Source organism: Mesocricetus auratus, unplaced genomic scaffold, assembly GCF_017639785.1.
Source record: "Mesocricetus auratus isolate SY011 unplaced genomic scaffold, BCM_Maur_2.0 Super-Scaffold_100041, whole genome shotgun sequence".
NCBI classification, from domain to species: domain Eukaryota; kingdom Metazoa; phylum Chordata; class Mammalia; order Rodentia; family Cricetidae; genus Mesocricetus; species Mesocricetus auratus.
The window spans coordinates 6,613,749-6,639,824 of record NW_024429218.1 but is presented as its reverse complement, the minus strand read 5'-3'; the positions used below and the strand labels follow the sequence as shown (position 1 = coordinate 6,639,824).

Sequence of the window (26,076 nt, the reverse complement as noted above, 5' to 3'; positions counted from 1 at the left end):
CACGCGCACGCCGCCCTCATCATCCCGCCCCCCCCCACCCCGCCCCGCTCCTTGCGCGAGGCGGCGGCTGTGCGCCGCCATCTTGGCCGGCGGCGGTAAGAACACGTTGTGCGGCCGGGACGGGAACGGGACGGGACGCCCAGCGCCGATTGCTGCTACTGCTGCTGCACGCCTCGCCGTGAGGGGACCGTCGCCTCCAGGTACGCGGGGGTGTGTACTGTGTGTGTGCGGGGGGTGAGGGTTGGCGCCGGGCCGCCTGGGCAAGCTCGGAGCGCCCGCGCTGAGGCCTCCCGCCGGGGACCGGGGCGCGCGGCCGCCGGTGCCGCCCAGCGCCCTCCATCCGGGGCTGCCGGGGTGGGGTGGGCGCGGCCCCCCTCGCGCGTCTGCGCGGCCGCCCCGGCCTCCAAGCCTGCAGACGCGGCCCGTGGCTCCCCGCGGAGCCCCGTCTCTCGGACGGACGGACGGACGGGCAGCGGCCATGCGGCGGGAACTCGCGGGTCTCCTGAGCCTCGCAGCCTCGGGTGAGGGCGGAGCGAGTCCGCCGGGAAGCCCCGGTTCCGTCGACGTAAACGACGGTCCAGCTGGCTGCTTTTTTTTTTTCCTCGCCGAGCGACGCGTGCTCGGTCGGGGGCCGGAGTTGGCCCCAGTGGGTGAGTGGGTGGGTGGGTTTCCGCGTGGAAGGCCCGACCCTGGGGCTTTGGAGGGGCGGCTTCGCGGCACTCCTCCCCCTTCCCGTCGGTGGCTTGAGCTGTTTGGTCGTCTGTTTCATCTCGGGCTTCTTGGCATCGGGGCTGCTGCGCCTCGATTCAAAATAATCTGTAGGTGGTCTTTCTAGGGTGCGGTAACGAGTGCGTTGTTGGCGTTTGGTATTTGTTGCGAGCGAGTGGCGGCCAAAGCTGAATGCCTACACCCCGTGGGTTACAGATTGTATTGGTTTACCTTTTCTTCCCAGAGACTATTAACTAGGGAGTTAGGATGGTAGCATCTGTGTTGCAGTCACTGGTCCTGTATGCTGAAGTAATCGTCCTGTGTTGATAGTTATAGTACAATCGGAAGCTCTCTCTCTGTGTGTGTGTACCAAAAATGCGTTTGAGGTTTTATGTTTTTAATTAAAGTAGCTTAGCTCACCTTTACAAACAAAACTGACTGACATTTGTTTTAGAAAATTTACTACTTGCTGAAAGGCACGCCATTAAAAATCAAAGCTGTGTGCCTTTCCCCACTTGCTACGCTTTATAAGGCTGCTTTACAGTAAGCGTAGGTCATAATGTTTCATGTGATCCTAGGCTGTAGGTGTTTCCCATGTGTGTGCCTCACGTCCATTTTTCACTCACCATCGACTTAATAGTGCCTGTTTTGAGCAGTCTGCCTTCAGATCTGAAATACCTTCAAATCGGTTTGTTATCCCAAAAGTTTATCGATATAAACCTCCTCTTCAAGCTTTCCTGTGCCAAGTTCTTACCGGAAAGAGGGACTTCTTTTCCCTGGCTCTTGGGAATAACATGGGAGCTGCACACATAGTGTTTGCCTATGTTACTGTCATACAAAGAATCTATATCCGTTTTTCTCAACTGTAAAATAATTCATCATTATATGTGAATCAACTTTATTAACCACCTCTAGCATGTTTCTGTTCCCCATAAAAATTATATATTAATAATTTGAAAATTAGGTACTTTTAGTAGCTTAACAAAGACCAACATGAGCAGTTTCATAGTGAAAGTTGTTAAATCTCTGAAAAGGAATTCATTTGCCAAGTAATTTGTTTAAGAAACATTTTTTTATTTGTATTGGAAAACGTAGTGCCCAGTTTACTAGTCGCTTTGTTAAAATAATAAACTTCTTGGAAAAATTACATGGTTTGGCTTGGGGTTTTAAGTTAACTTTAAGGTAAAGTAAAAGCATTTAATCTCTTCTAACTTAGGAGACATGAGTCAGTTTTTAAAGAAGTGGCCTTGTCAGCATAGCTCTGTAAGGTTTTATTTTTTCATTAATAGTTGAGCTTAGCTCAACTCTGCCAAAACAAAGTAGAGCATTTACCAGTTTGAAAGGAAGTGGTCTGTGATAGTCTATAATTGATGAAAGCATTTGGGTCAGAGAGGAGGAAGAGGAAATAGTCTAGGGCAGTAGTGAGGAGCAAGATTGCTTATGTCCCTCCAAGTCTAATCATATTAATGGCTATGTTGGACAGGATCGTAGAAAAGGGCAGCAAAATATCTTTGCAAATGGATAGTCCTGGCACTGTTAGGATTTACTCCCTTTAGTCACATGAGGGAATTAATGTCAGTGCACCAAATCCAATATCATAAAAGATGGTTAAATCTGCCTCGATCTAAATTCTGTGTAGATGTTATATATCAAGACTTAGAAAAGTCTTGAAAGCCTGATGTATATGCATGGTGAATCGCTGCTAACATAAAACCTGGACAGTAGTAACATGATGGCCACAGCTCTGTTTGTCCCTCCATCAGTAGTAGTCATTGTAGTGAATTGGAAAAGAAAGCGAACTAATGATTGTTCATAGGAACAAAGAAGAAACATCTTTAGATGCTGCATGTGTATCTGTTTTCATGAGTAGTCCATTTTATAAGTTTGTATTCATACAGTGGTATCAGTATTAATTTGTCAAAGTGTAAGCTTCCATCCTTGCTGTTTTAATAATCCTAGTTACTCTTTTTCCATAGACCTTCAGCTTTGGTTTCTTTGACATATTTTTTTTTTTACCCAAGAGATTTGTATATATAAATTTTGGAAGAATTAAATTTTTGAAATAGCCAGGCATTGGTGGCACACACCTTTAATCCCAGCACTCGGGAGGCAGAGGCATGCGGATCTCTGAGTTCGAGACCAGCCTGGTCTACAAAAAAGCTAGTTCCAGGACAGCCTCCAAAGCCACAGAGAAACCCTGTCTCAAAAATCAAAAAAAAAAATTTTAAATAAACTATTATAAAAACTAAGAACATATTTTATTTGGTTAGATCTTTTGGAATTTAGTGTTTTTGAGTATTTTCCTGTGAATGTGTATAAGTGTATTCCTAGGTGGGTGGGTGTGCTATTTTAAGTGGCACCTATTTCCTACTCTAAATTCATTGTGTAATTTTTTCCCAACCGAATAGATTATTGTGTTGTTCCTAATCATTTTTTAGTGTTCCAAATAAGCATATAAGCTCCATATGATTATTTGTGTCCTTTTTATGCCCATTAATTATTTCTTTTTATGTGATTATATTGAATTTGTTATAACTTTGTTCATTTTTCTTTAATAGGAGAGCCGGATATTCTTTATTACAATTATGGCAGACAAATTAACAAGAATTGCTATTGTCAACCATGACAAGTGCAAGCCTAAGAAATGTCGGCAGGAATGCAAAAAGAGTTGCCCTGTTGTTCGGATGGGTAAGCAGTTCTGTAGGCCATCTAAGGTTAGACAGTGGCTTGGAAAAACAAACTGGTGTGAGAGCTTTGTAGGAGCTTTAGCTTAGTCTAAGCTTCTACTAGTTTGTAGCTAAATGGTCCTGTTAAAAGAACTTATAGAGTGTCATTGTTAAGATATTCACTAAATATGAGAAAAAGTCAAAGCAAAAGTTAACTGCCGTCTTAGTTATTCTACAGAATTCTATCGTTGAGTCACAGGGAAAGGATTGCCAGAATCTTTACAGTAGATGTTATTTTCATCTTGAAACCGATCAATAAATAAGTTTAAACTTAATGACAGTCATTTTGTGGTGTTTTGCTAGATGTTCAGGACTAAGTAAATCTAGGGAGCTGACAATTGTTGGTGGCCTTTTAGCATTGGCCACATGACTACTGCCTTGTAGTAGTGGCTTCTAAACTTTAGATAGTATCTGGTAATGTCTCCTGTGCCTCCCAGAAACTCAGTTGTTGATGTCTCAAATGCTGTGCTTCATAATACCTATGTGCTAGAAAACTGCATAGCTTTTTGGAGTTTCATTTACCTAACCAAAATACTTTATTTCTATCTATGGTGTGCCTTTCCATTTCTATGACATGCTTTCTTTTATGAGTTAAAGAGTCAGTGCATTCAGGACTCTGGGGTTGCTGCCAAAACAAATTTAAGCCAGCATTTAAATACAATAATATTTCAAGATTTACCATAAGAACAATATATTGGCCATTTACTTATTACATAATTAATAAACCTGGTTGTTTAATTTAGAAAGTGTTTCATCAAACACTTAATTTAAGAAATTATATTTGTCGTTGAAACTTTTGTATTGATTTCCAAAAGCAGCATTTTCTGAATAACAATCTTCAAAGTGTTCTGATAAAGGACATTATTTTCTTTGCCAGGAAAATTATGTATAGAGGTTACACCCCAGAGCAAAATAGCATGGATTTCTGAGACTCTCTGTATTGGTTGTGGTATTTGTATTAAGGTAAGTGATAATATTTTATTACGCCCAATAAAATAAAATCTGAAAATTCTAAGTACTTTATTTTTTAAAAGACAAAAATAGGCTGGGCGGTGGTGACCCACACACTTGGGAGGCAGAGACAGGCGGATCTCTGAGTTCCAGGCCAACATGATGTACAGAGTGGGTTCCAGGACAGGCTCCAAAGCCACATAGAAAAGCCCTGTCCCGCCAGGCAGTGGTGGTGCAGGCCTGTGTTGGGGTGCCCGTGCTGTGGAGGTTGGAGGACAATGCAGATGTCCGTTCTTCTACCATGTGGGTTCCGGGGATCGAACTCAGATTACCAGACTTGTCAGTGAGCACCTTTACCCCAAACCAAACCTACTTTACTTGATCTATTTGAGAGTTCCAGTGGTCTTTAATGATGGTGAGACAGTAGGGTTCTCCACAGCAGCTTCTCTCCCTCTCTTGTTGCCAGGATGGGATTCTTTACTCTCTGCAGGTCCATCATGCTGCTGTAGCCAAATCATAGCCATACCTAGGAATGAGCTTAACAGAGAAGTTGCTGAGACCAGTTTCAGCTTCCACATCAAACATGAAAGAGTGTTGGTGTTAAAGTCACAAGGAACAGCCTGGTTCTCATTAAACCCAGGATGGATGCCCGTGAGGCCTCCCTCTGATGTCGGCTACGCTGCCTTCTTGCTGTCATCGCATTTGTCAGCTTTCTCCAGGTGGCAGGTCAGATCTACCATGGGCATGTTGGGAATAAGAATGTGGAAGGTCAGACCAGTGAGCATCCTGTTCAACTCTGAGTGACTGCCCAGGCTTAGTGGAGCTATTAGATGCAGAGATGAGATTTTGGGCAGCCCCACGGCTGTCATCACAGTTTCCCAGAGAGGCTGTCTATAGTCTTCTGGGTAGCAGTGATTAGCATGGACTGTGGTCCTGAGTCCCTTGGTGATACCAGACTTGTCATGGATGACCCTGGCAAGGGGCACCAAGCAGTTGGTGGCAGAGACATTACTGACAATCTTGTGAGTTTTTCATCCTTACCATGGTTAATGCCCATCATGAACATGGGGACCATCAACCGAAGCAGCAAAGATGATAAATAGCCTTTTCAACTCCACCTTTCAAGTGAACTCTGGCCTTCGGAATAATGAAGATAACGGTTGGACCTCAGCACAAGGTCACCGTATTTGGTGTTGGTAGATCACATTCCGGAAGTTTGTAGCAAGGCTTTGCCAGAATATTCTGGAAATAAAGTATAACTGACATACTTTCTCAAGTCTACTTATTTTTGTTTTGAGACTGAGCTAATTAGGTCCAGATGGCCTGAAACTTGCTCTGTAGACCAGGCTAGCCTTCAGCTCAACAGAGATCCTCTTGCCTCTGCCTCCTGGGTGCTGAGATTAGAGGAGTGAACCACCACACACCTGGGCACCTGGCACGAGTTTATTTAATTTTAAAGTTACCATTCTCAAGTAGAAATGTAACAAAAAAATCTTAGGTTTAATCTACAAATGCTTTGCTGTATCTTATAATTTTAAGCATGTTAAATATTGTTACATAGAATAATTGACTTTTGACTTATTATATATAAGAGGCATTTAGTATCCGTTCTTAGATATTTTTGTTTTTAGGCAATATAAAATGGAACTTCACCAGAGTATGGATATTTCCCTATGAATTGTTCATATAAACCATCGATATATTTTATATTGGTTATTGAAACCTTATTTAAATACATGGATCCTGAAAACGTGTTCTTTATTTTGCAAATATAAACATGAGATACTACTGGTAAATATTTACTGGTCATTTGTCATGTGTGCCTACCCATATGGTTGGTGTTAGGGATCTGGTATGAGCACTACAATGTCATCTGTTGTATTTTCTTTTGGATGCTGGGAGAAAATAACATTCCAAATTTTTAGATAAGCATCTGAATGCCTAAAAACACTAATTAATAAATTCTTAGTAATGGAGAAGATAACATACTCATCCTGAGCACTGAGTAGTCCACATTATTTATAAGTGATGGGTTTCTTTTCCATGTCACATCGCAGTTTAAAATCACCTTCAGCTTGCTGGCATTTTTTATACATTGATGAAAAGAGGAGGGTAGAAAACACGGTTGTAAAAATTTAGCAGTATAGCTAAGGGGCAGAGATTATTAGAAAATAAACTTTATTGTGTTTTCATTGTTTGAAATGAAAATTCATTGAATTCTCTGAGTCAGTTCCCTGAATGTAGTGAACATATCTGCAGATCGGTGTTCTAATCTGACCTTGTACTTCCGGCTGTGTCTCCGTCATTGTCTATACTTTAGCCACGTTATGAGTTTTTTTCTTTAAGTGTGCATGTATGTGGGTGGATAGGTGTGGGTGTGGAGTCAGCGTCTTTCTTGGTTGCAGGGTCTCTGACTAACCCTGGGCCTCACTGTTCTCTCTAGACTAACAGGCCAGCAAGCCCCCGGGATCTTCCTGTTGTGCCTCCAGCTCTGAGGTTTTAGGAATAGACTGCCACGCCTGGCTTCTTATCTGAGTGCTGGGGAGATGTCTAAACACCACTTCCCGTAGTGACTTTCTTAGACTTGACATTCTTATTCCATGCACTTATCTGATAGTCTTGAATAAGTTAACAAGAAAGCATTAAGCTTTGGTATGATATGTAGGCTATCTATTGGTAGGATAGAAGTAGCTCTCATCCCCCAATCCAAACACCGAAAGAGAGTTTACCTAATGTAGGAAAGACACAAAGGAGGACAGGAATAATTCAAGGGAAAGAAAGCATCTGTTATAGACAGTTTATGGAAAGCATTGAGCCAGTAGTGTCTAATATATAATTGCTAATGTCAGTCATGAAGAATATTAAATTTGTCAATACAGCCTTCGTCTCTAAGGAACTTGACTTTTATTTTTAAGTAAATGAGATACAAATTATTTTTCATTTGTAAAATTCCTGCTTGGAACATTTCAATAAAAATATCCCTAGTCCATTTGAAAAATGTATTTATAAGTTAATATATCATTCTTTCTTTTAAATAACAGAAATGCCCCTTTGGCGCCTTATCAATTGTCAATTTGCCAAGCAACTTGGAAAAAGAAACAACACATCGATATTGTGCCAATGCCTTCAAGCTTCACAGGTATATTCCTCTTTACTTCAGTTGAGGGTAAAATTCCCTTAGAATTTTCAGAGAAATTGAAGAAAATTTGATAATGAGCATCTACCAAAGAGTAAGAGAATATTATAAAATATAAGGTTATTTTTATATGTCAGCAGTTGCTGGGCATGGTGGCACATGCCTTTAATCCCAGCACTCGGGAGGCAGGTGGAACTCTGAGTTTGAAACCACCCTGTTTCGCAGAATAAGTTATAGGACAAGCTCCAAAGCTAACACAGAAACCCTGTCTCAAGAAACAACAACCAAAAAAGCTGAGCCTTAACTGTAAAGAAAGATGTGGGATGTTATTGATTAGTTACTCTTGGCTGTTCCCCTCCCCCCAGTAATACCTAGCGTATTTCTTAACTTATTAATGGATGGATATCTGTAACATGCAAGTGCTTTTGAAGTACATCATTCTACTATTGTGTGCCTTCTATCTAATACCATGGTTTTGGTGTTTTTGTTGTTTTCTGGTATTTTAATAGGTTGCCTATCCCTCGTCCAGGTGAAGTTTTGGGATTAGTTGGAACTAATGGTATTGGAAAGTCAACTGCATTAAAAATTTTAGCAGGAAAGCAAAAGCCAAACCTTGGAAAGTATGATGTATGTATTAACCGACAATAAAAATTAATATCTGGGTCATTTATGTAATTTTTGAAAAGGATGTGTATAATTTTTTCTGATGTTATTTTTAAGTTAATTTGTGGGGTTAAAGTTTGAAGGTGAGCATTGTATGGACCAGGTTTGGTTTGTTTGTTTGTTTTATTTATTTATTTTAAGACATGGTCTTACGATGCAGCCTCAGAGGACCTTGAACTCAAGTCCTCTTGACTCAGATTCCCAATAGTGGGACACATTACAATGTGTGGATTCCGTTCTTTGTTCTTGTTGTTATCATTTGTTTGCAGTTTTGTTAGTTTGTTTTGTGTGTGTGTGTTTTAAGTCTCATATACCATCCTTTCTAAATAAGATCTGTTGCCTGAAAATTCATAGTTCACTTAAACTTTTGAATTAGTATACCTTGATTTGAAACTAAGTCTATTTCCATGAGTTAGTAGTCGTCATTTGATACATGTTTATTATTTAACATCCATCTCTTTTTATATTTTTATCTTAAATTCTTGTAACAATAATATTTATTTCTAGGATCCGCCTGATTGGCAAGAAATTTTGACTTATTTCCGTGGATCTGAATTACAAAATTACTTCACCAAGATTCTAGAAGATGATCTAAAAGCCATAATCAAACCTCAATATGTAGATCAAATTCCCAAAGCTGCAAAGGTCAGTTGGTTTATAGTGAGAGACTATATATTAAAGATTATTGGTAGAAAAAGAAAGGTTATATTAAAAAATAGACTTGTTATACTTTGTGACTTTTTAATGCTAAAGAAAAATTGTAATAATTTTCTGTTATGATAGGGGACAGTGGGATCTATTTTGGACCGAAAAGATGAAACAAAGACACAGGCAATTGTATGTCAGCAGCTCGGTAAGTAGTTGAGTACATGGTTTAATAGATTGCATTTGGTCATAATCATCTTTATGTGGGTTGCTGAATTCATGAGGAAAGCTTTCATAATTATCTTATTGCTGCTACACAGTTTTAAACTGGAATATCACTCAAACCCAGAGTACTGGCATGCAGTGTGCATTTTGCCCAGAAGAGGTGAACTGGAATTTATACCATTGAACACAGTGCTTCTGATTCTTTGTAGATTTAACGCACCTTAAAGAACGAAACGTTGAAGACCTTTCAGGAGGAGAGTTGCAGAGATTTGCGTGTGCTGTCGTTTGCATACAAAAAGCTGATATGTAGGTTACTTTACACTTTCTGTTATCTTAATCTTTGTGAATTTGCGTTTGTAAAGCTGCTAATACATCAATCTTGAAAGGAATAATTAGTAAAGATACAAAGCTCTGATTTGAGGAAATATGTTAGAGCAGTTGTATATCCATTACCCATTTTCCCTGTATGAGGGCCAAGGCAGGGAAATTGTTTGTTCTTAGGAGGAGTTATTTATGCCGTACAGCATCCAATGTTCAAAGCGTAAGCTCTCTACCTGGTCAGTAAGCTTTCTAAATACTGAGTAAAAGGTGGTCTTTAGACTGGTTGCATTCAGAATTGACGTGCTGTGTGAGGGAGAAATGGAATAGAAGGCAGGTCTCTTTCCTACTTCCTGGTATCTCCCTCCTCATATCTGTTGCCTCCGTATTTTTCCACCTTTCAAGCCCCTTCTTCTCACAAAGTACTCTGTGAAACTGCATGAGGAACAGTCTGCTTTAAAGCCTTTGAACTTGGGGCCAGTGAAATGGCTTAGCAGAATGAATAGGTGCATGCCACCAAGCCCTGTCACCTAAGTTCAGTTCCCCAGACCCACAAGGTAGAAAGAGAAACAACTCAGGCAAGTTGTTCTTTGACCTCCTCATGAAGAGAGTGATACCCGAAACACACACACACACACACACAAAATAAATACAGTTTAAGAGCAAAAAGAAAGGGGCCTTCAAACTACTTCAGAATGTACCAAAGTATTTTTCATAATCTTCAAAGCTCTCCTCAAATTTGTAGGTATGCATTTCTTCCTTTTGTGATTGTTGTCTTCTTCCGAACAAAAGACAAAATCTTACCCTTACAGTTTGCCTCCTTTCATTGGTATGTGAAGATTTTAATTCTGTTAAGTCAGCCATTGTTGTGCTGCATAAAGAGTGTATGGTGGAATTATTGTATATGTTCTGAGCATACTTGCTTTTGTTTTTTCTTAGTTTTATGTTTGATGAACCTTCCAGTTACCTTGATGTCAAGCAGCGTTTAAAGGCTGCCATTACTATTCGATCTCTAATAAACCCAGATAGGTAAGTATAGATCCAGTACATTTCTGTGTTCCTTTGTTGAGAGAATTTTATGGATGTTTAAAGATTAAACATTTTCATGGTTTTCATCTTGATCATTTGTAGCAACCACCAGAATCTGCCTTCTTCTATCCTGGAACAAAGATTCTTAGTGCAAGATTTGTTTATTGGTAACTCGAATTCTGTGTAGAGTTTAAATTTTATGTGTATGTGTTAGGGGGAAAACGTCTTAGTTTTTACTAGATCTCAACTGCAGATCTCAGTCTTGTACATATACAGCACACATACTTAAAAGATAATCACCAGAATTGTGTTTTGGTATTTACAGTCTCACTGAACAGAAAAAGAGTTCTTAAGCAACTTCTGTAATCGAGTCATAATACCATGTGTTGAGTTTGTAATTTTAAAAGCAGCTTGAGAAAGAGAGATACCGTGCAGCAGAGCTCACATGGTGGTTTGTTTTTGGTTTTTTTGTTTGTTTTTTTTTAATTAGGGGAAGGGAGAGACCGATCTCTGGGGACAGGAGCTGCAGAAGAAAAAAGAGAAGGGGATGGGGACACAGACATGCAGAGAAGCAGAAAGAGAAAGATGGGAAGTGGCCAGGGCCCTCTTAGAAGGGAAAGTAGTGAATAGTGAATGTGCACGGGTGGTGCTCTTAGTGGCTGCAGGTGAGGGCGTATCCTGTCAGAACCCCAAGGACAGGCCAGTACAGATGTACTGACATTAAGTATAGTGCGTTTCAATTTCCAGAGTCTCTTAATTCATCGTTGCCCTTTACTTCTAGTAATTTTATTGCATCTCTAGGTAGATTTCACATTGTGCAGTTGAGGGAGCATGTGATCTAAAGAGCTTGCTATTCAGTGAAGCAGATTTATTTGACAAGACTATGACCAGACTATGAGAGGATTTTGGTACTATGATGTCTCTCTTTAGTTACTGATTTGATAAACATTGTTTCAAGATACAGAAGTATCAGAAAACAAAGGGATAACTCTGAGAGATCCTGCTTTTCAGACATTATTGGTGTCTATAATGTTGGTCATGGGTTTTAATGCCCTCTGAGATGGAAGCTTGCTTGCTTCTTGTATTGGATTATCACACATAATATGGCAAGACTCTGAACTGTGGCTTAAAAGCAAAAAGGCAAATTGGAAACATGTTACCCATCAGGAACTAGAAATGCCCAGGAAGTACATTGGAATCAGAGTGATGATTTCCCTTTAATTATGTTTTTGTGCAAACAGGTCATATAGCTATAGAATTGAAATGTACTGAACCAGTGAAGTTGATGAGACCTTCAGAGTGAGAAAGTAGTATAAGGAGTCTTGGAACTTCTAGCCTTATGGTGTGTATAACAATGCATTTTGGCGGGCTATGCCCTCAACACTGATTATATAAAGTTTTACAGGTAAAAGGGAACATGAGCTTAGCTCTCAGAAAGCTTAAAAGGCAACCATTCCTAAACTTAGTCAATATACATAACAAGATACCAGTGTTAGCATTTCATTTTACATGCTAAAAGAGCTTCTAAAATAATGCAAAACACTTTGAACCCCGAAGAATAGGGCTGGAGAGATGGCAGTTAAGGGCACTGGCTGCTCTTCCTAGCAAACCACATAGTAGCTCCCAACCGTCTGTAATGAGATCTGGCCTGCAAACATACATGCAGACAGAACACTGTATACATAATAAATAAATCTTAAAAAAAAAAAAAAAGAAAGGAAAACTAGGAAATTGTAACACTACACCCAGCAATGATCTATGTTTTACTTTTCCTTTTTTTTGGTTTTCCGAGACAGAGTTTCCCTGTATTGTTTTGGAGGCTGTCCTGGAACTCGCTCTGTAGACCAGGCTGGCCTCGAACTCACAGAGATCCGCCAGCCTCTGCCTCCCAAGTGCTGGGATTAAAGGCGTGCGCCACCAACGCCGGCAGAAACTCTAACTTTTAAATTAGAGGCATTGAAGGGATTTTAGAACTGATAAAAGCCCTAGCTCCTCCAACAGAAGCTCAGTACAGCATCAGTAACACTTCACATGTTTTGATTGAACCTACAAATATACCAGCAGAATCTGAACTGTTCAAACACTTTACTTCATACACGTGATTGGGCATTAGAACACATGCTTGAACGTTGTAATAGTCTTTAGGAAGAAACAGTATGAAAACATAATCCTGGTTTTCTTAAGAACTTGACAGTATGGTAAAGAAAAGAATATATATGTATCCTGATCTTAGTTTCTAATCCAAGTTCCTTTTAGTCATAGATCATATCTACTTTGATCTATGATTTTTAAGTATCAAATAATGTAACTTTAATAAAAGAAGAGCTAAAAGGAAAACAATGGCATTTCATGGTGTAGATATTCAGGCACAAGACATCGCACTTATACTGAGTGACATTAAAAGATTTTAAGTACAACAGGGTAGTACCTTAATTCTAACAGTGATAGCATGTTAAGACAAATTCAGTTAACCAAGCAGAAACAGCTGCATCAATCTCCTGTATATTGGTTGAGTTAACGTAATCCTGTGTGAGCCTGGCTGTGGTGGCACACACCTTTGCTCCAGCACTCAGGAGACAGGCAGCGGGATCTCTGAGCTCAAGTCACCCTTGTCTACAAGATCCTGGATAACCAGAGCTGTTAAACAAAGAAACCATGTGTTGGGGGGGGTGAAAGTAATCCATTTATGATTATAGATTGGTGGTCAACAGCTAAAGAAAGTGTATCTTCATTCTGAAACTGTCAAAGCATGCATTCAGTCACTCAGTGCTATCAAAAAACTGAAGATCATATCCTTCAAGAAAAAAAAAAGTAAGAAATCCAAAATAAACTAGAACCTTTGTATTGTATACATTATCCATATTTTTCAGCCCAGATTTCTTAGTTGGGTACACAGATGGTGTCTTCTGCAACAGAAAATTTTTGATTTCTAAGTTAGTTCATTTAAATTCAAGAAATGCAAGAGATTTCAATAAGTAAAAGGAGTTTTAAGAGTAGGAAAAATTCATTTGCGTATTAGGAAAAGTATTCCTGTGGTGAATAGGATTTAAAATGGATTAAAATAGAAGCTGAGTCTATTTTAATGAATGAAAATTGTGGCAGGCATCTAGGAAGGGATGGTCCTTAAACATACAAAACAGAGGAAGGGGTTATTGAGGGGTGGACTTCATTTTGTAAATTTGTGTGTGTGTGCATAAATAGTAACAGTAACATAGGTGAAGTCAGCCAGGTAGTGGTAGTGCACACCTTTAATCAGAGCAATTGTGAGACAAGGTCAGGCCAATCTCTGGCGTTTGAGGCCAGCCTGGTCTACAGAGCAGGACAGCCAGGCTACACAGAGAAACCTGTCTCAAAGAACAAACAAACAGGGCAACACGAAAAGATAGGTGAAGTTGTAAAGACTCTTGAAAGTCTGAAAACTGGGATTTGTTGACATGTGGTAATCTTGAAGGCTTATGACGAAATCCTGACTTAGAAGTTAGACAGAAGAAGAACATGATAAATTGCTGATACAAGACTGGGCAGGGAAGAATTCATACAGTTGGCAATCTTAGCAGTATCAAGGGGAGTAGAATTGGTCGCTTTGTGAGAGTGGCTTTGTATTGATACAAATGAGAACTTGGCTTGTGCAGGACGCTGGTGTTTGAGGTATGTGGTAATAAAGTGCTACAAGGAAGGGTTAGGACTACGTGTGTGATAGACAATGTCAGCAATTACTTCCTAAGTCATCTTAGTTGAGTCTATCCTGACCTTCCTATTACCCCACCTTATTCTTAAAGCCCTGTCTTGCTTACTGACTTCCTTTATGAGCTGCACTGGATCTCATGCTCTGCATTGTACTTGCCACGTAATCTTTTGCATGGCAGTCACTTTGATACTATTCACTCTGCCCCAGTTAAGTTCAGAATTCTTAGATGGTCAGTATTCTTAGGTAAGAGACTCTGCTTAGTCTTTCTTTGCATATTCCATATTATGAGACAGGACATTGTAAATCTTAAATGTAGAAGTAGAACGTTGAAGTGTTCAAACAACTAAGCATTCTAGACTGTATTTGAATTTAGTATTATTATTCCACTTTGCAAAGTTTACATTATTAGAATGTTTCTTTTTAGCAAGACATGCTTATTTCATATACTTGTAAACCCTGTGTTACAAATGGTTTTTCTTTTAGCAGAGGAAAACTTTTGTTTTTCCAAGACAGGGTTTCTCTGCGTGGCCCTGACTGTCCTGGAACTCACTCTGTAGACCAGGTTGGCCTCAGACCTCACAGAAATCCACCTGCCTATGCCTCCCAAGTGCTTGGATCAAAGACGTGCACCACCACCTCCTGTCTAGGAAAACATTTTAAATGTGAACATTGATAATAATGAGTCTTGTATAAGAAAATATTTTAGGCTTTACTTTGTTCTTTTACACTTTTTAATTCTGCTTTTTAAAATTTACAACTGTAATAAAAGGAAATACATGAGTCTTAGCTAATGATGTTATGCTAAATTTAAAAATAAAAGTCTGTCTTGCTTTCCAGATATATCATTGTGGTGGAACATGATCTAAGTGTATTAGACTATCTCTCTGACTTCATCTGCTGTTTATATGGTGTGCCGAGTGCTTACGGTGTTGTCACTATGCCTTTTAGTGTAAGAGAAGGTAACTTTTAAACAAACCCATTCCCATGTTGTAGCCTCTTCTCTAATGCCTAGAAATGGATTACTGTTGATATTCAGTACTTTTGCACTGCTCTAATATGTTGTGACACTGATATGTTGTAATTTAACCATTGAGGAGAGTGAAGTGTATTGTAAAGCTATACACAGTTACAGAAAACTTTTTCTTAGAATTTTCTGCTGGGAGAATAAAAATGCATTTTTTTTTATTTTTTGTGATCATGAGTCTTTACATTTTGCCTTATACAGTACTTATATTCTTAGCAAGCTATCACATTTAGTAAAATTCTTAGAAGTCATTCTTACTCGTCTGTTTTCATACTTCAAATTTGTCTATAATCCTTATCTCGTGTTTGACAGTTAGGCTCTGTAAAATCTACTGATGTAGTTTAATGTTTTTAAATAAATAATTTTGAGAAATAAATTTACAGTATATCAAAGCCTTTTCATAAAAACGAATTGGCAGTTTCTATAATTTATAATAAGTATGTCAATAGTTTAGAATGTGAAGAGATTTTCATAACATATATTAGGATGAACAGCTCTGTATTTTAAGGAAAACTTGGTGAGGTTGCTCCAGTTTTCTGGCCAGTACCCTTGGTTTTTTAGACAGGATCTCCCTATGTAAGCTCAGGTGGCCTTGAACTCACTGAGCTCCTCCGCTGGGATTGAAAGTGTGCCACCACGCCCAGCTAATTACCAGTAATTACCCGGAGAAACTTTTTAATTAGGGGTTGTGACCTCCAAGATGGCTTAGTGGGTAAAGACACTTCATGCTTCGCCTAACGACCTGAGTTGAGTACCCAGAACCCCACATAGTGATAGGAGCAAAGGTGACTTCAAAGTTAGCCTTTCCCATGCACACACTTCAGATAATGAAAGAAAGAAAGAAATACTAACAGGGCACTGAGGGCCTGGTGACATGAGTGCCCAGAGAGCACTGACTACTCCACGGGGTTGCCTTCTGACCTCCACGTGCACACTGGCATGCATGCAAATACATCAACATATACATGAAATAATAATAACATTTCTCACTGATATTAGACCTAAATTTATTTTTGCAGGAATGTTTTTGTTTTGGTGGAGTAGTTCTAGTTTACTTTTCCTTCGGGTAGGGTTTTGTTTTTTTTTTTTTTTTTTTTTTTTTTTTTTTGGTTGGTTGGTTGGTTTTTCGGGATAGGGTTCTCTGTAGCTTTGGAGCCTGCCCTGGAACTCACTCTGTAGGCCAGGCTGGTGTCAACTCACAGAGATCCACCTGCCTCTGCCTCCCTAGTGCAGGGATTAAAGGTGTGTTCGACCAACGCCTGGCCAAAGTCCCTTCTTTTATTGGTAAATGAAGCTCTTAGACTTAAGTTTTCTTCACCAGAGGTTTTGAGTTTAATTTTCTAACTGTACATTGGTACTTTTGTCATTAAGAATAAGACGGTTCCTATTAGAAGAGTAAGTTCTGTCATTCAGGCTGAGCTAAAGTCCCTTACGTGGATGGCTCTTAGTCCAGAAGGAGTGACAACTGTCCTTCTGCTCTGCTGCTCTGTCTCCACCTTTCCTTCTGTGTACTCAAGTAACAGTCTTTATTTTGTTTGTCTGCCATCATGAAGGCTCTACTCTTAATAGAGAAGGCTTAATACAATGTCTACTTCATCTACTATAAAACACTCCAGAGAACAGGGAAAAGAAAAGTGTATTTAATGAAATTAGTTCATTTTAGTTTCTTAAAAAACTATAAAATTAATAAGAAAAAATATTCCATTCTTATGTCCTTGACTTTTTTCTGAGAAAATGACTTTTTAATTTGCATTTGCACATTTACCTTGTGTGGGTATTGTGATCACACGAATGACAGCAGTGTTTATGGGGGCAGAGGGAAACTTCCAGGGGCAGGTGCTCCTTCTACTCTGGGCTCTAGTCTTGAACTCAGGTCATCAGGCACTTTTACCCAGTGAGCAATCTTCCTGACCCAAAATAACAGTTTAATATACGGACACTATAATATGTTCACAAACTTTTTAAACTGAAGTTGTAGCTCACACTGGCAGGAAGGGATTCATTTCAGTTTTGGTGGTGGAATGACCTCATAATGTAGCCAGGCTAGTTTCATATTCTAACAGTCTTCTAACTTGGATTATAGGCACCAGCCACCTTGGCCAGCATACTTACATTGGTGAAACACAGAGTATTGACTTTTGATTATAATTCGGGCTTGAATATATATACAGATAGAAGATATGGAGTGTGCAAGTATTATCTCCCCCCAAAAAATAAACATAGGGTTAATCTTTATTTTAGATTTATATTATTTATATTTTCTTTAGATCTTTACTAATCTGTTGGCAATTTTCTTCCCAACAGGCATAAACATTTTTTTGGATGGCTATGTTCCAACAGAGAACTTGAGGTTCAGGGATGCGTCACTTGTTTTTAAGGTAGCTGAGACAGCGAATGAAGAAGAAGTTAAAAAGATGTGTATGTATAAATATCCTGAGATGAAGAAAAAGATGGGGGAGTTCGAGCTAGCGATTGTAGCTGGAGAATTTACAGATTCTGAGATCATGGTGATGCTGGGGGAAAATGGTAAGTCTTTGTTTCCTGATGGTGACAGTTGCTTCTATACGTTACAGTCTGTGTTCATAGAGCACTGACTCTGGCTGGCATCTGAGTTTGAGTCTACAAATTTAATTTTACATTTTTGAGGTATTTACTAATTTAGCCTCACTGTTGTTCAGATAGGATGATAATTTCTCCATTATTTCCACTAAAAACATATAGTTTCAAGCTGGGCAGTGGTGGCGCACGCCTTTAATCCCAGCACTCGGGAGGCAGAGGCAGGCGGATCTCTGTGAGTTCGAGGCTGGGCTGGACCAATAGCCTCCAAAACAATACAGAGAAACCCTGTCTTGAAAAAATTAAAAAAAAAAAACATATAGTTTCTGCTCAGCTGGTTTTTCTGCGAATAAACTAGTGAGGCAGTCACTCATTCTGCAGAAGAACGGGAAGGAATAGGCAGTGATAACTTAGGTACATACCAGCTTTACAAGATGTCCCCGGTACCTGTATTTGGAATTTTCTTATTTGAACTTTAGAGATCTCTGTCTACTTTCGTAGTTTCATTGCCAATATGTTCAATATTAAATCAGATGACTTAAGTTTTATGGACTAAGCATTTTCTAGAATTTGCTGGTCTTATTCCTCCTCATAAGTTTAGGCTAATACTTGACAGGTGGGAGAGGATTCTTCTTCCTCCTTCTCTTCCTCTTTTTCTTCCCCTTCTTCCTCATCTTCTCCTCTTTTGGTTTCTCTGTGTAGCTCTCGCTGTCCTGGAACTCGATCTGTAGACCAGGCTGTCTTTGAACTTAGAGATCTGCCTGCCTTGGCCTCCCAGGTGCTGGGATTAAAGGTGTGTGCCACCACCATCCAGGTAGGGATTGTTTTTCTTTATAACTTTTACATAACATCTTCAAGACAGATTTCTCAATTATAACAAGTAGGAAATTATGTTTTACTTTAGAATGTGAAGGTTAATTATGTTTTTGTTATCTTACCAGGTACAGGTAAAACCACATTTATCAGAATGCTTGCTGGGAGGCTTAAACCTGACGAAGGAGGTACTGCCATAAATATTATGTTTATTCTCTCCCACAAAGTAAACTTTTAAAGTCTGGGCAGGTTTTTGTGTCTTATGTACTTGTATTATTTTGCAGGAGCAGTACCAATCCTGAATGTCAGTTATAAGCCACAGAAAATCAGTCCCAAATCAACAGTGAGTTGATATTTTAATTTGTTGATTAAAGAGTGAATGTGTGTGTGTGTGTTTGTGCGCACCTGTGGGTGCATATACCTTTTGTCTTTTGCTCTAGTAAGCAGCAAGGGCATTAGCTCAGTGGTAAAGTATATGTTTGATATGAGTTAAGATACTGAATTTAATCCCTACCACACAAAAATATCAATTAAAATTCTATCCATATTAGCATCTCTACAGTCACAGGCTGGTCTAGAGTCTACTGTATAACACAAATATCTGAAGTTCTCAGTCGACCTTGCCCCCTGTGCTGGAGTTGTGGGTGTTTGATACCACACCTGGCTCTGGGAGGAACTTAAAATCTCTTTTTTTTCCAAACCTTTGCAAACCTAATTCGAGCCTTTGCCCAAAAGCAAATATTCTTCCAAAGAAGATATACAGATAACCTATAACCATGTGGAAAATGGCTAAGCATTTTTAGCTCTTAAGAAAATGCAGATCAAACATGGTGAATACCAATTTACAATCACTAGGATAACTAATAACTCCAAAAGACAGGCACAAGTATTGGTGACAGTGTGAAGAGATTGGACACCATGTGTTGCCGATGGTAATGGAAAACTACAGCCACTAAGAAAGCCAATCACACATGTCTGTGGCATAGAGTCATAAACACAGCAGTTCTACTCATCGGTGTTTACCTGAGCAATGAGCATCTCAGTGTGTGGATCCTACACGTGCATGTTTGTAGCAGCTATATTTATCATAAAGAGCCAAACAGTAGAGAAAACCCAAATGTCTGTCAGCTGCTGCTAAATTGTTGCAAGTGTAAAACATGAAGATGTTGTGCTGAAGCAGTGGTGTCTGTTATTTCTGAAAGGTGTATTCAGCTTTGACATTTAGAATTATTCCTGCTCTTAATTATTTCTCCCCTGAAACCTTCATTATCTTCTGCTTTTAAATGATTTAATTATTTTAATTATTTAAATTATTTATGTATGTGAGTGCTGTACATGTACGTAGCAAGCCTCAAGACATGAGCCACATGGTGACTAGGGATTAAGACCTGAATTGGCCAGGTGTAGTAGTGCACCCAGCCATCAGTCCCAGCTCTTGGAGGCAGAAGCAGGAGGCTGAGTTGGAGGCGGCCTGGTTGGCTACATGGTGTCTCAGAAGAAGAAAAGGGTTAGAGTTGATACATATTGATGGAAAATTAAAGTCATTTTGGTCTGGAGTTTAATACTAAAATTCATAAACAGAAGGTTCTTTTCTGGTAATTTATCACTTACTTTCTTCCTCTAAAACCAGGGAAGTGTTCGCCAGTTACTGCATGAAAAGATCAGAGATGCGTATACCCATCCACAGTTTGTGACTGATGTAATGAAGCCCCTGCAGATTGAAAACATCATTGATCAGGAGGTACTATAAAGTTATCGATACAGTTATGTGTCCATCGTTATTCCAGACTTTGACTGTCTTTCCATGTTTTGCTGAACTTCTCCGATTAGGTGCAGACATTGTCTGGTGGTGAACTGCAGCGAGTAGCTTTGGCTCTTTGCTTGGGCAAACCAGCTGATGTCTATTTAATTGATGAACCATCTGCTTATTTGGATTCTGAGCAAAGATTAATGGCAGCCCGGGTTGTCAAACGGTAAATGTCTTTCTTCTAGAATAACATTTTTGATTATGTGTACTGACATACAAAGTTTAAAACACTTGAATCTCATTTTGTGACTTAGAAGCTATCAAAAGTTTGCCAATTGTTGTGTTCCAGCTTCATACTCCATGCAAAGAAGACAGCTTTTGTTGTGGAACATGACTTCATCATGGCCACCTATCTCGCAGACCGCGTCATTGTGTTTGATGGTGTTCCATCTAAGAACACAGTTGCAAACAGGTAAACATGCTTCTTTTAAATGTTCAGAAATAAAATTTAAGTTCTGACATTGTAAATTTCCAGTAAGCTCATAAGCACTGAAGTTTTGAAGGAGATAATGAGTCACTAACTCCATACGTTATTCTTCTCCAATACTGTATGGGGCCTGTGTACTAATTTTCAGGTTAGTATAGAATATTTGACCCAGGTAGATAATCTTACAGAGCCCTAGACCTCTTACCTTTTCTTTCAGCTTAACTTTGTCCAGTTGAATATTTATACTTCAAAAAAATAACTTTTTTATCAATAATGCTTACAAACTTAATTTTTGTGCAGAATAAAATCCAAAGAAGATTTGCCCAACTACACTAAAATTATAGTAGATGCCAAATACAGGACACTGACCCACAAGAGTTTGGGTGTATTGTTTTACCTTCTTCTGGTGTTCTGACTAGATTGATCATACTGCAGGAAAAACCATACTTTAAGTCTGTCAGTGAGGTGTCCCTTCACCATTAGTGATAAACCTACATTGAGTTGTACCTTATGAAATCACCAGTGTATAAACACACTTTGAACCCATGAAAGTGCCAGCCAGGCATGGTAGCACACTCCTTTAATCCTGGCATAGGAAGCAGAGGCAGATGAATTTCTATGAGAACCGAGGTCAGCCTGGCCTAAATAGTGTTTTCCAAGATTGCCAGATCTACATAGTAAGATCCTGTATCAACAAAACAAAACGAACAGTACCATGCATCCCAAAATTCCTTTGTTTTCATGTTACGTCTTTTCATCAGTTACTGAGAATTTGTTCCTTTCAGGAAATTTCTTATATATGTAGAATCTATTTCTTCCATAATGATCTTTTGGGTTTGCAAAATGATTTAAAATGTTCTGGGTTTTTTTTTTTGTTTTTGTTTGTTTGTTTTCTTTTTTTGTTATTTAGTTAGTTTTATAAATTGGGGGGCGGCTGGAGACAATGGCTACTCTTCCAAAGGACCCATGTTTATTTCCCAACACGTACATGATGGCTTACTGCTGTCTATAACTCTAAATAAATCTTTAAAAAAATAAAATTAGCTTGGGTATGAAAGTCAACATGAGAGTTTTTAATGGAAATTTATTTTAGTAAGTGATACTTCTGGAGCTGTGACAATAACTCAGTATAGAGTGCTTCCCTAACATCTGGAGTTATGCAAAGAAAAAAAATCAATAAATATTGTGTCTTAATTTCTTTTTCAGCATCAGAAATACAGATCATATTGTGCTTGTTTATAAATGTGACCAACCAAATGATGTGTAGTGTTAGCCTCTGTGCACAGTTGAGAGGAAGTGGTAACGGGGATTCTTGAGGCTTGACCAAATTGAATGAAAATTGTTGATTTCCCCTAGTCCTCAAACTCTTTTGGCTGGCATGAACAAATTTTTGTCTCAGCTGGAGATTACATTCAGAAGAGATCCCAACAACTACAGGCCACGGATAAATAAGCTCAATTCAATCAAGGTACGGAGGTGACTCTAGCATTATAAACCTAGGGCATTTGTTCCTCGCTTACATTGTGGCGCTGTTGCAGGCAACAGCTGTAATATTCATTACCCTGTGTGCGCTGTTTAAAGCTGCCTTGGAATCTGGCACAAGTGGTGGTACACACCATTAATCGTAGCACTTGAGAGTCAGGATCTCTGAGTTTGAGGCCAGACTGGTCTACATAGTAAGGTACCGGACAGCCAGGGCTGTGAGGCTTTGTCTCTGAAAGAATAAAATAGAACTTCTTGGAGAAACCTTAGTGTGTGCCACTGAAAGTAGATTAATGGAGTTTTGTTGAAATTTTTAAGAATACTTCTTTGTTTTTCAAGACATAGTTAAAATGACTAAACATTCTTCTAGGCTTATTAAGCCGCTTCTGTGTACTGCGTTGTCAGAGCACAATCCTAATGAGACAAGCCGAGCAGGTGTTGAGTGATGATTCTATGAACAATTTTGAGAAGATTTTGTTCTAAGTATTTTTTATATAATGAGCAATTTTCAAGCTGACAGCATTGTCTTTTGTACCAGGAGCTTAAAGGTGAAATTGAAACTTCCCCAAGAATATTTCAGTAGATGACAAGTCTTCTCCATGTAAAGTGTCTTAGGTAGTTCGACCTTCCATGAGCTGCTCTGAGATGCTCTGATAGATAAGCATGGCTGAGGAACTGTATAGATTGCTATAGCTTCAAGAAGGAAAACTGTTCTGACTTGTAACTTCTTATTTTTTAGGACGTGGAGCAAAAGAAGAGTGGAAACTACTTTTTCTTGGATGATTAGATTGAATCTGAGATTATCAATAAGCCATTTACTTACTGGGATTTTTATCATATAAAACTTTAATCAGGTTTTATGGCCCCAATACTCTGGAGCTTGAAGTATGATTTTCTTAATGTGACATCAAAGGCCAATTGTCTTGTAAACTGTTCAGAGCTTTTCTGCTCTTAAGATAAACCTCTGTGCATACTTCACTAAAATGGAGACATTTCAAATCCGTAAATCACCTCAAGATTTCCATCATCTATGGGGAGATTTTCAGTTTTGTATTATATTCATGTACCAGATGCTTACTGGTGTTGACCATCTTTAAATCTTGGATAAGATCTATATTTATCTGTTTGCTAAGTGGACCAGTATAATTAAATTGCCCTATTTAAAAGCCAGTCAAAGACTACACTGCTAAAGTCTGTCTGATAATAAACATCAGAATTTTATTTGCTACTTGTTTTTAGTGTGTGCACTATATTATCAGTGTGTAGCTGCTTCCAAGAAACATTGTCTGCTACAGACACCATTGTGGGAAGATGTATGTTTATGACCAACTTATTCATTATTTTTAATGTTTTTTGTTTTGGTGCTTTTGAACATCTGTCAAAAATTATTTCAATACCCTAATTTAAATCTGGATTTTTGGTTTTTACTATCTATAAGATTCTATAATAACGTTCAAAGTAATGTAATTTTATAAACATAAATTTATATAGTCATCAAGTTGGGAGGAGGTGTTTCTGAAGAATATTTGCTTCCTATAAACTATAGGCTTGGGCTGGGGAGATGGTTCAGTCAGTAAAGTGCCAACTGGACGTTCTTGAGGACCACTTAGAAGACATGGGATTGTAGTGCCAGTCCTAGGAAATGAAGTCAGACAGACCCTAGAGTCCATTGGCTGGCCAGCTTAACAGTCTGTGAGTTCTATGTCAGGGAAAGATCCAGTCTCAGAAAGTTAGGTGGGGCAGCAATTGAGGAAGACAGCTTATAGCAAACCTCTGGCTCCAACACACAGACATGTGCATATGTACATGTGTGTACGTACATACACATACGTACTTTTATACATAAACAACCCTAGATATAAAAAGTCTTTACAGTTGGTGCCTAGGTATCTGGATGTTAGGGGTTTGTTTTGAGACTGTCCTGTAACCCAGGCTGGCCTCAAAGTCATTGTGTAGCTAAGGACAACCTTGAACTTCTGAGCCTACACCCAGATTTCGATTGTGCAGTGCTGAGTCAAACCCAGGGCTCTGCAGGCTAGGCAAGCACTCTACCAGCTGAGCCACGTCCCCAGCCCTCTTTATAGACTACAGATTTTTCTGTTGAACAACCAGGGGCAGCCTTTAACCACTTCTCCATGAGTGCCGGAAATAGCAATACAAAGTGCCCATTGCTGCAGTTCATATTCATTTGTACGTGTGGATACAAAGGACATTATCTAAATCTTACTAATATACTGAACTAGAATTATGAGGAAGGTAGATTACAGTGAATAATGGGGCAGGCAGAACAGGAAATTAAAAATTATTTGACAAGACTTTGAACTTTAAATAATTTTGATTACCTTGGAAACAATGATAGAAAGTTAGTTTTGACTGGACCCCATTAGGCCTTCGAAAAGTGAATTTATATGAATAATCCATAAATACATTTCTGTTGTAAAAGAATGCAAATATACAGAGATAAATGGAATAAACATTTCTCCCCTCATTACTCAGATTACCTGTTTGATTATTCTTTCACATTCGCTATGCTCTTAAGGTGGGTATGGGAAAATAGTAAAGTAGTTTAGTTTTCTGTTTAAGGGCATGTTAAAAATTTTTTTTTATTTTGCAGATACTTAAAACGCAGAGAAACAAAGAATTTACTGACTTAAAACTAAGAAGTTAGCCTAGTCTACAAAGCTAGTTCTAGAACAACTAGGGCTGTTACACAGAGAAACACTGTCTTTGAAAAACCAAAGAAGAAGAAAATTAAAGTTCATCCATTTTTAGTTCTAGCTAATGACAATGTATGTTAATAAATTGGTATTTTTCATGCAAATGAAAAGGGTGGTGGTGATGGCGTACACCTTTAATCTCAGCACTTGAAAGGCAGAGGCGGGTGGGTCTCAGTTGAGGCCAACCTGGTCTACACAGGGCAAGAGTTCCAGGACAGCCAAGGATGCACAGAGGAAGTCTGTCTTCAATAAACAGAAAATAAGTATATAAGGGGAAATTAGCAAGATGAATTCTAGAGAGGACAACAATAAGTACAGGAAAGAGCATTTTTTTTTTTTTTTTTGAAATAGTGCTTAGCTCCGGGGATCTCTCTGACCACCCAGTCAGCAGAGTAACAATTCGTGGGAGGCGAGAAGATAGTCTGGCTCAACGTGACACAGTAGCTGGCGTGGGTTCAGTTATTTTAGGCATATTTATGCATGACACAATTTGGTGGAAAAGTCCTGGTGATAATTAACCCTGTGTGCACAATACATAGAAACTCTTTGTACAATACATAGAAACTCTTTGTAAAGAACATGTGACATCTTCCATGATAGGTTCTACAGATTGACAAGCTTAGCTCAAGAATAGGATCTATGAGAGGTCCAGTGTGGTCTCAGCCACCGGTCAGAAAGGTCACCAGGCTGTTAACCATGTCACCAGACAACCCTCTGAGTTTAAAATTCACGGCACTACAGTTCTGAGGTAATCTTGACAAGGCTCTGTGAGGGAAGGACACATCTCAGGATGGTGTAGTAACTCTCTAGGGTCTAAAGAACAGCTCAAGTCAGAGACATGATAGAATAAGCGTAGTAGAAGGGATGTGTGACTATAGATTGTGGTGAGCGTTGGGTAAAACATACTAACAGATTTGCAATGTCTGAGATAGGTCAGTAGCAGGTTAGTGTAGCATGAGTCATGTTGGGGTTCCAGCTGAAGATAGAGAGGCTAAGCAGCCAAGCCACCAAAGGGGCAGGCAATCCTGTCCTCAGACTGCATCCTCTTACTGCCTAGACAACACTGCTCCTCCCCCTTATATTTCTCTTTCTGCCCAGCCATATATCACCGGTCTCTACCTCCTTAGTGCTGGGATTAAAGGCATGTCACCCCCAGTGCTG

At 39.2% G+C, this 26,076-nt stretch overlaps 1 protein-coding gene across 3 annotated transcripts; it reads left to right on the top strand.

Annotated features, from left to right (window-relative positions):
• Window positions 1–61: 61 nt before the first annotated feature.
• Abce1 (ATP binding cassette subfamily E member 1) lies at window positions 62–24,689 on the top strand. 3 transcript variants are annotated; one of them, XM_013118885.3, is made up of 18 exons: window positions 62–200; window positions 3,267–3,396; window positions 4,312–4,397; window positions 7,427–7,524; window positions 8,031–8,148; window positions 8,692–8,829; window positions 8,968–9,037; window positions 9,264–9,360; window positions 10,312–10,401; window positions 14,927–15,048; window positions 17,418–17,639; window positions 18,611–18,670; window positions 18,767–18,825; window positions 20,113–20,223; window positions 20,313–20,455; window positions 20,579–20,701; window positions 22,073–22,184; window positions 22,938–24,689. In XM_013118885.3, exons 2-18 carry the CDS (start codon window positions 3,294–3,296, stop codon window positions 22,983–22,985), a joined length of 1,800 nt encoding a protein of 599 aa, XP_012974339.1. In that variant the 5' UTR covers window positions 62–200; window positions 3,267–3,293; the 3' UTR covers window positions 22,986–24,689. The 3 variants fall into 3 exon arrangements, with proteins under 3 accessions (XP_012974339.1, XP_040590728.1, XP_040590729.1); XM_040734794.1 differs by lacking the exon at window positions 62–200 and adding an exon at window positions 394–521; XM_040734795.1 differs by lacking the exon at window positions 62–200 and adding an exon at window positions 629–650.
• Window positions 24,690–26,076: the final 1,387 nt, after the last annotated feature.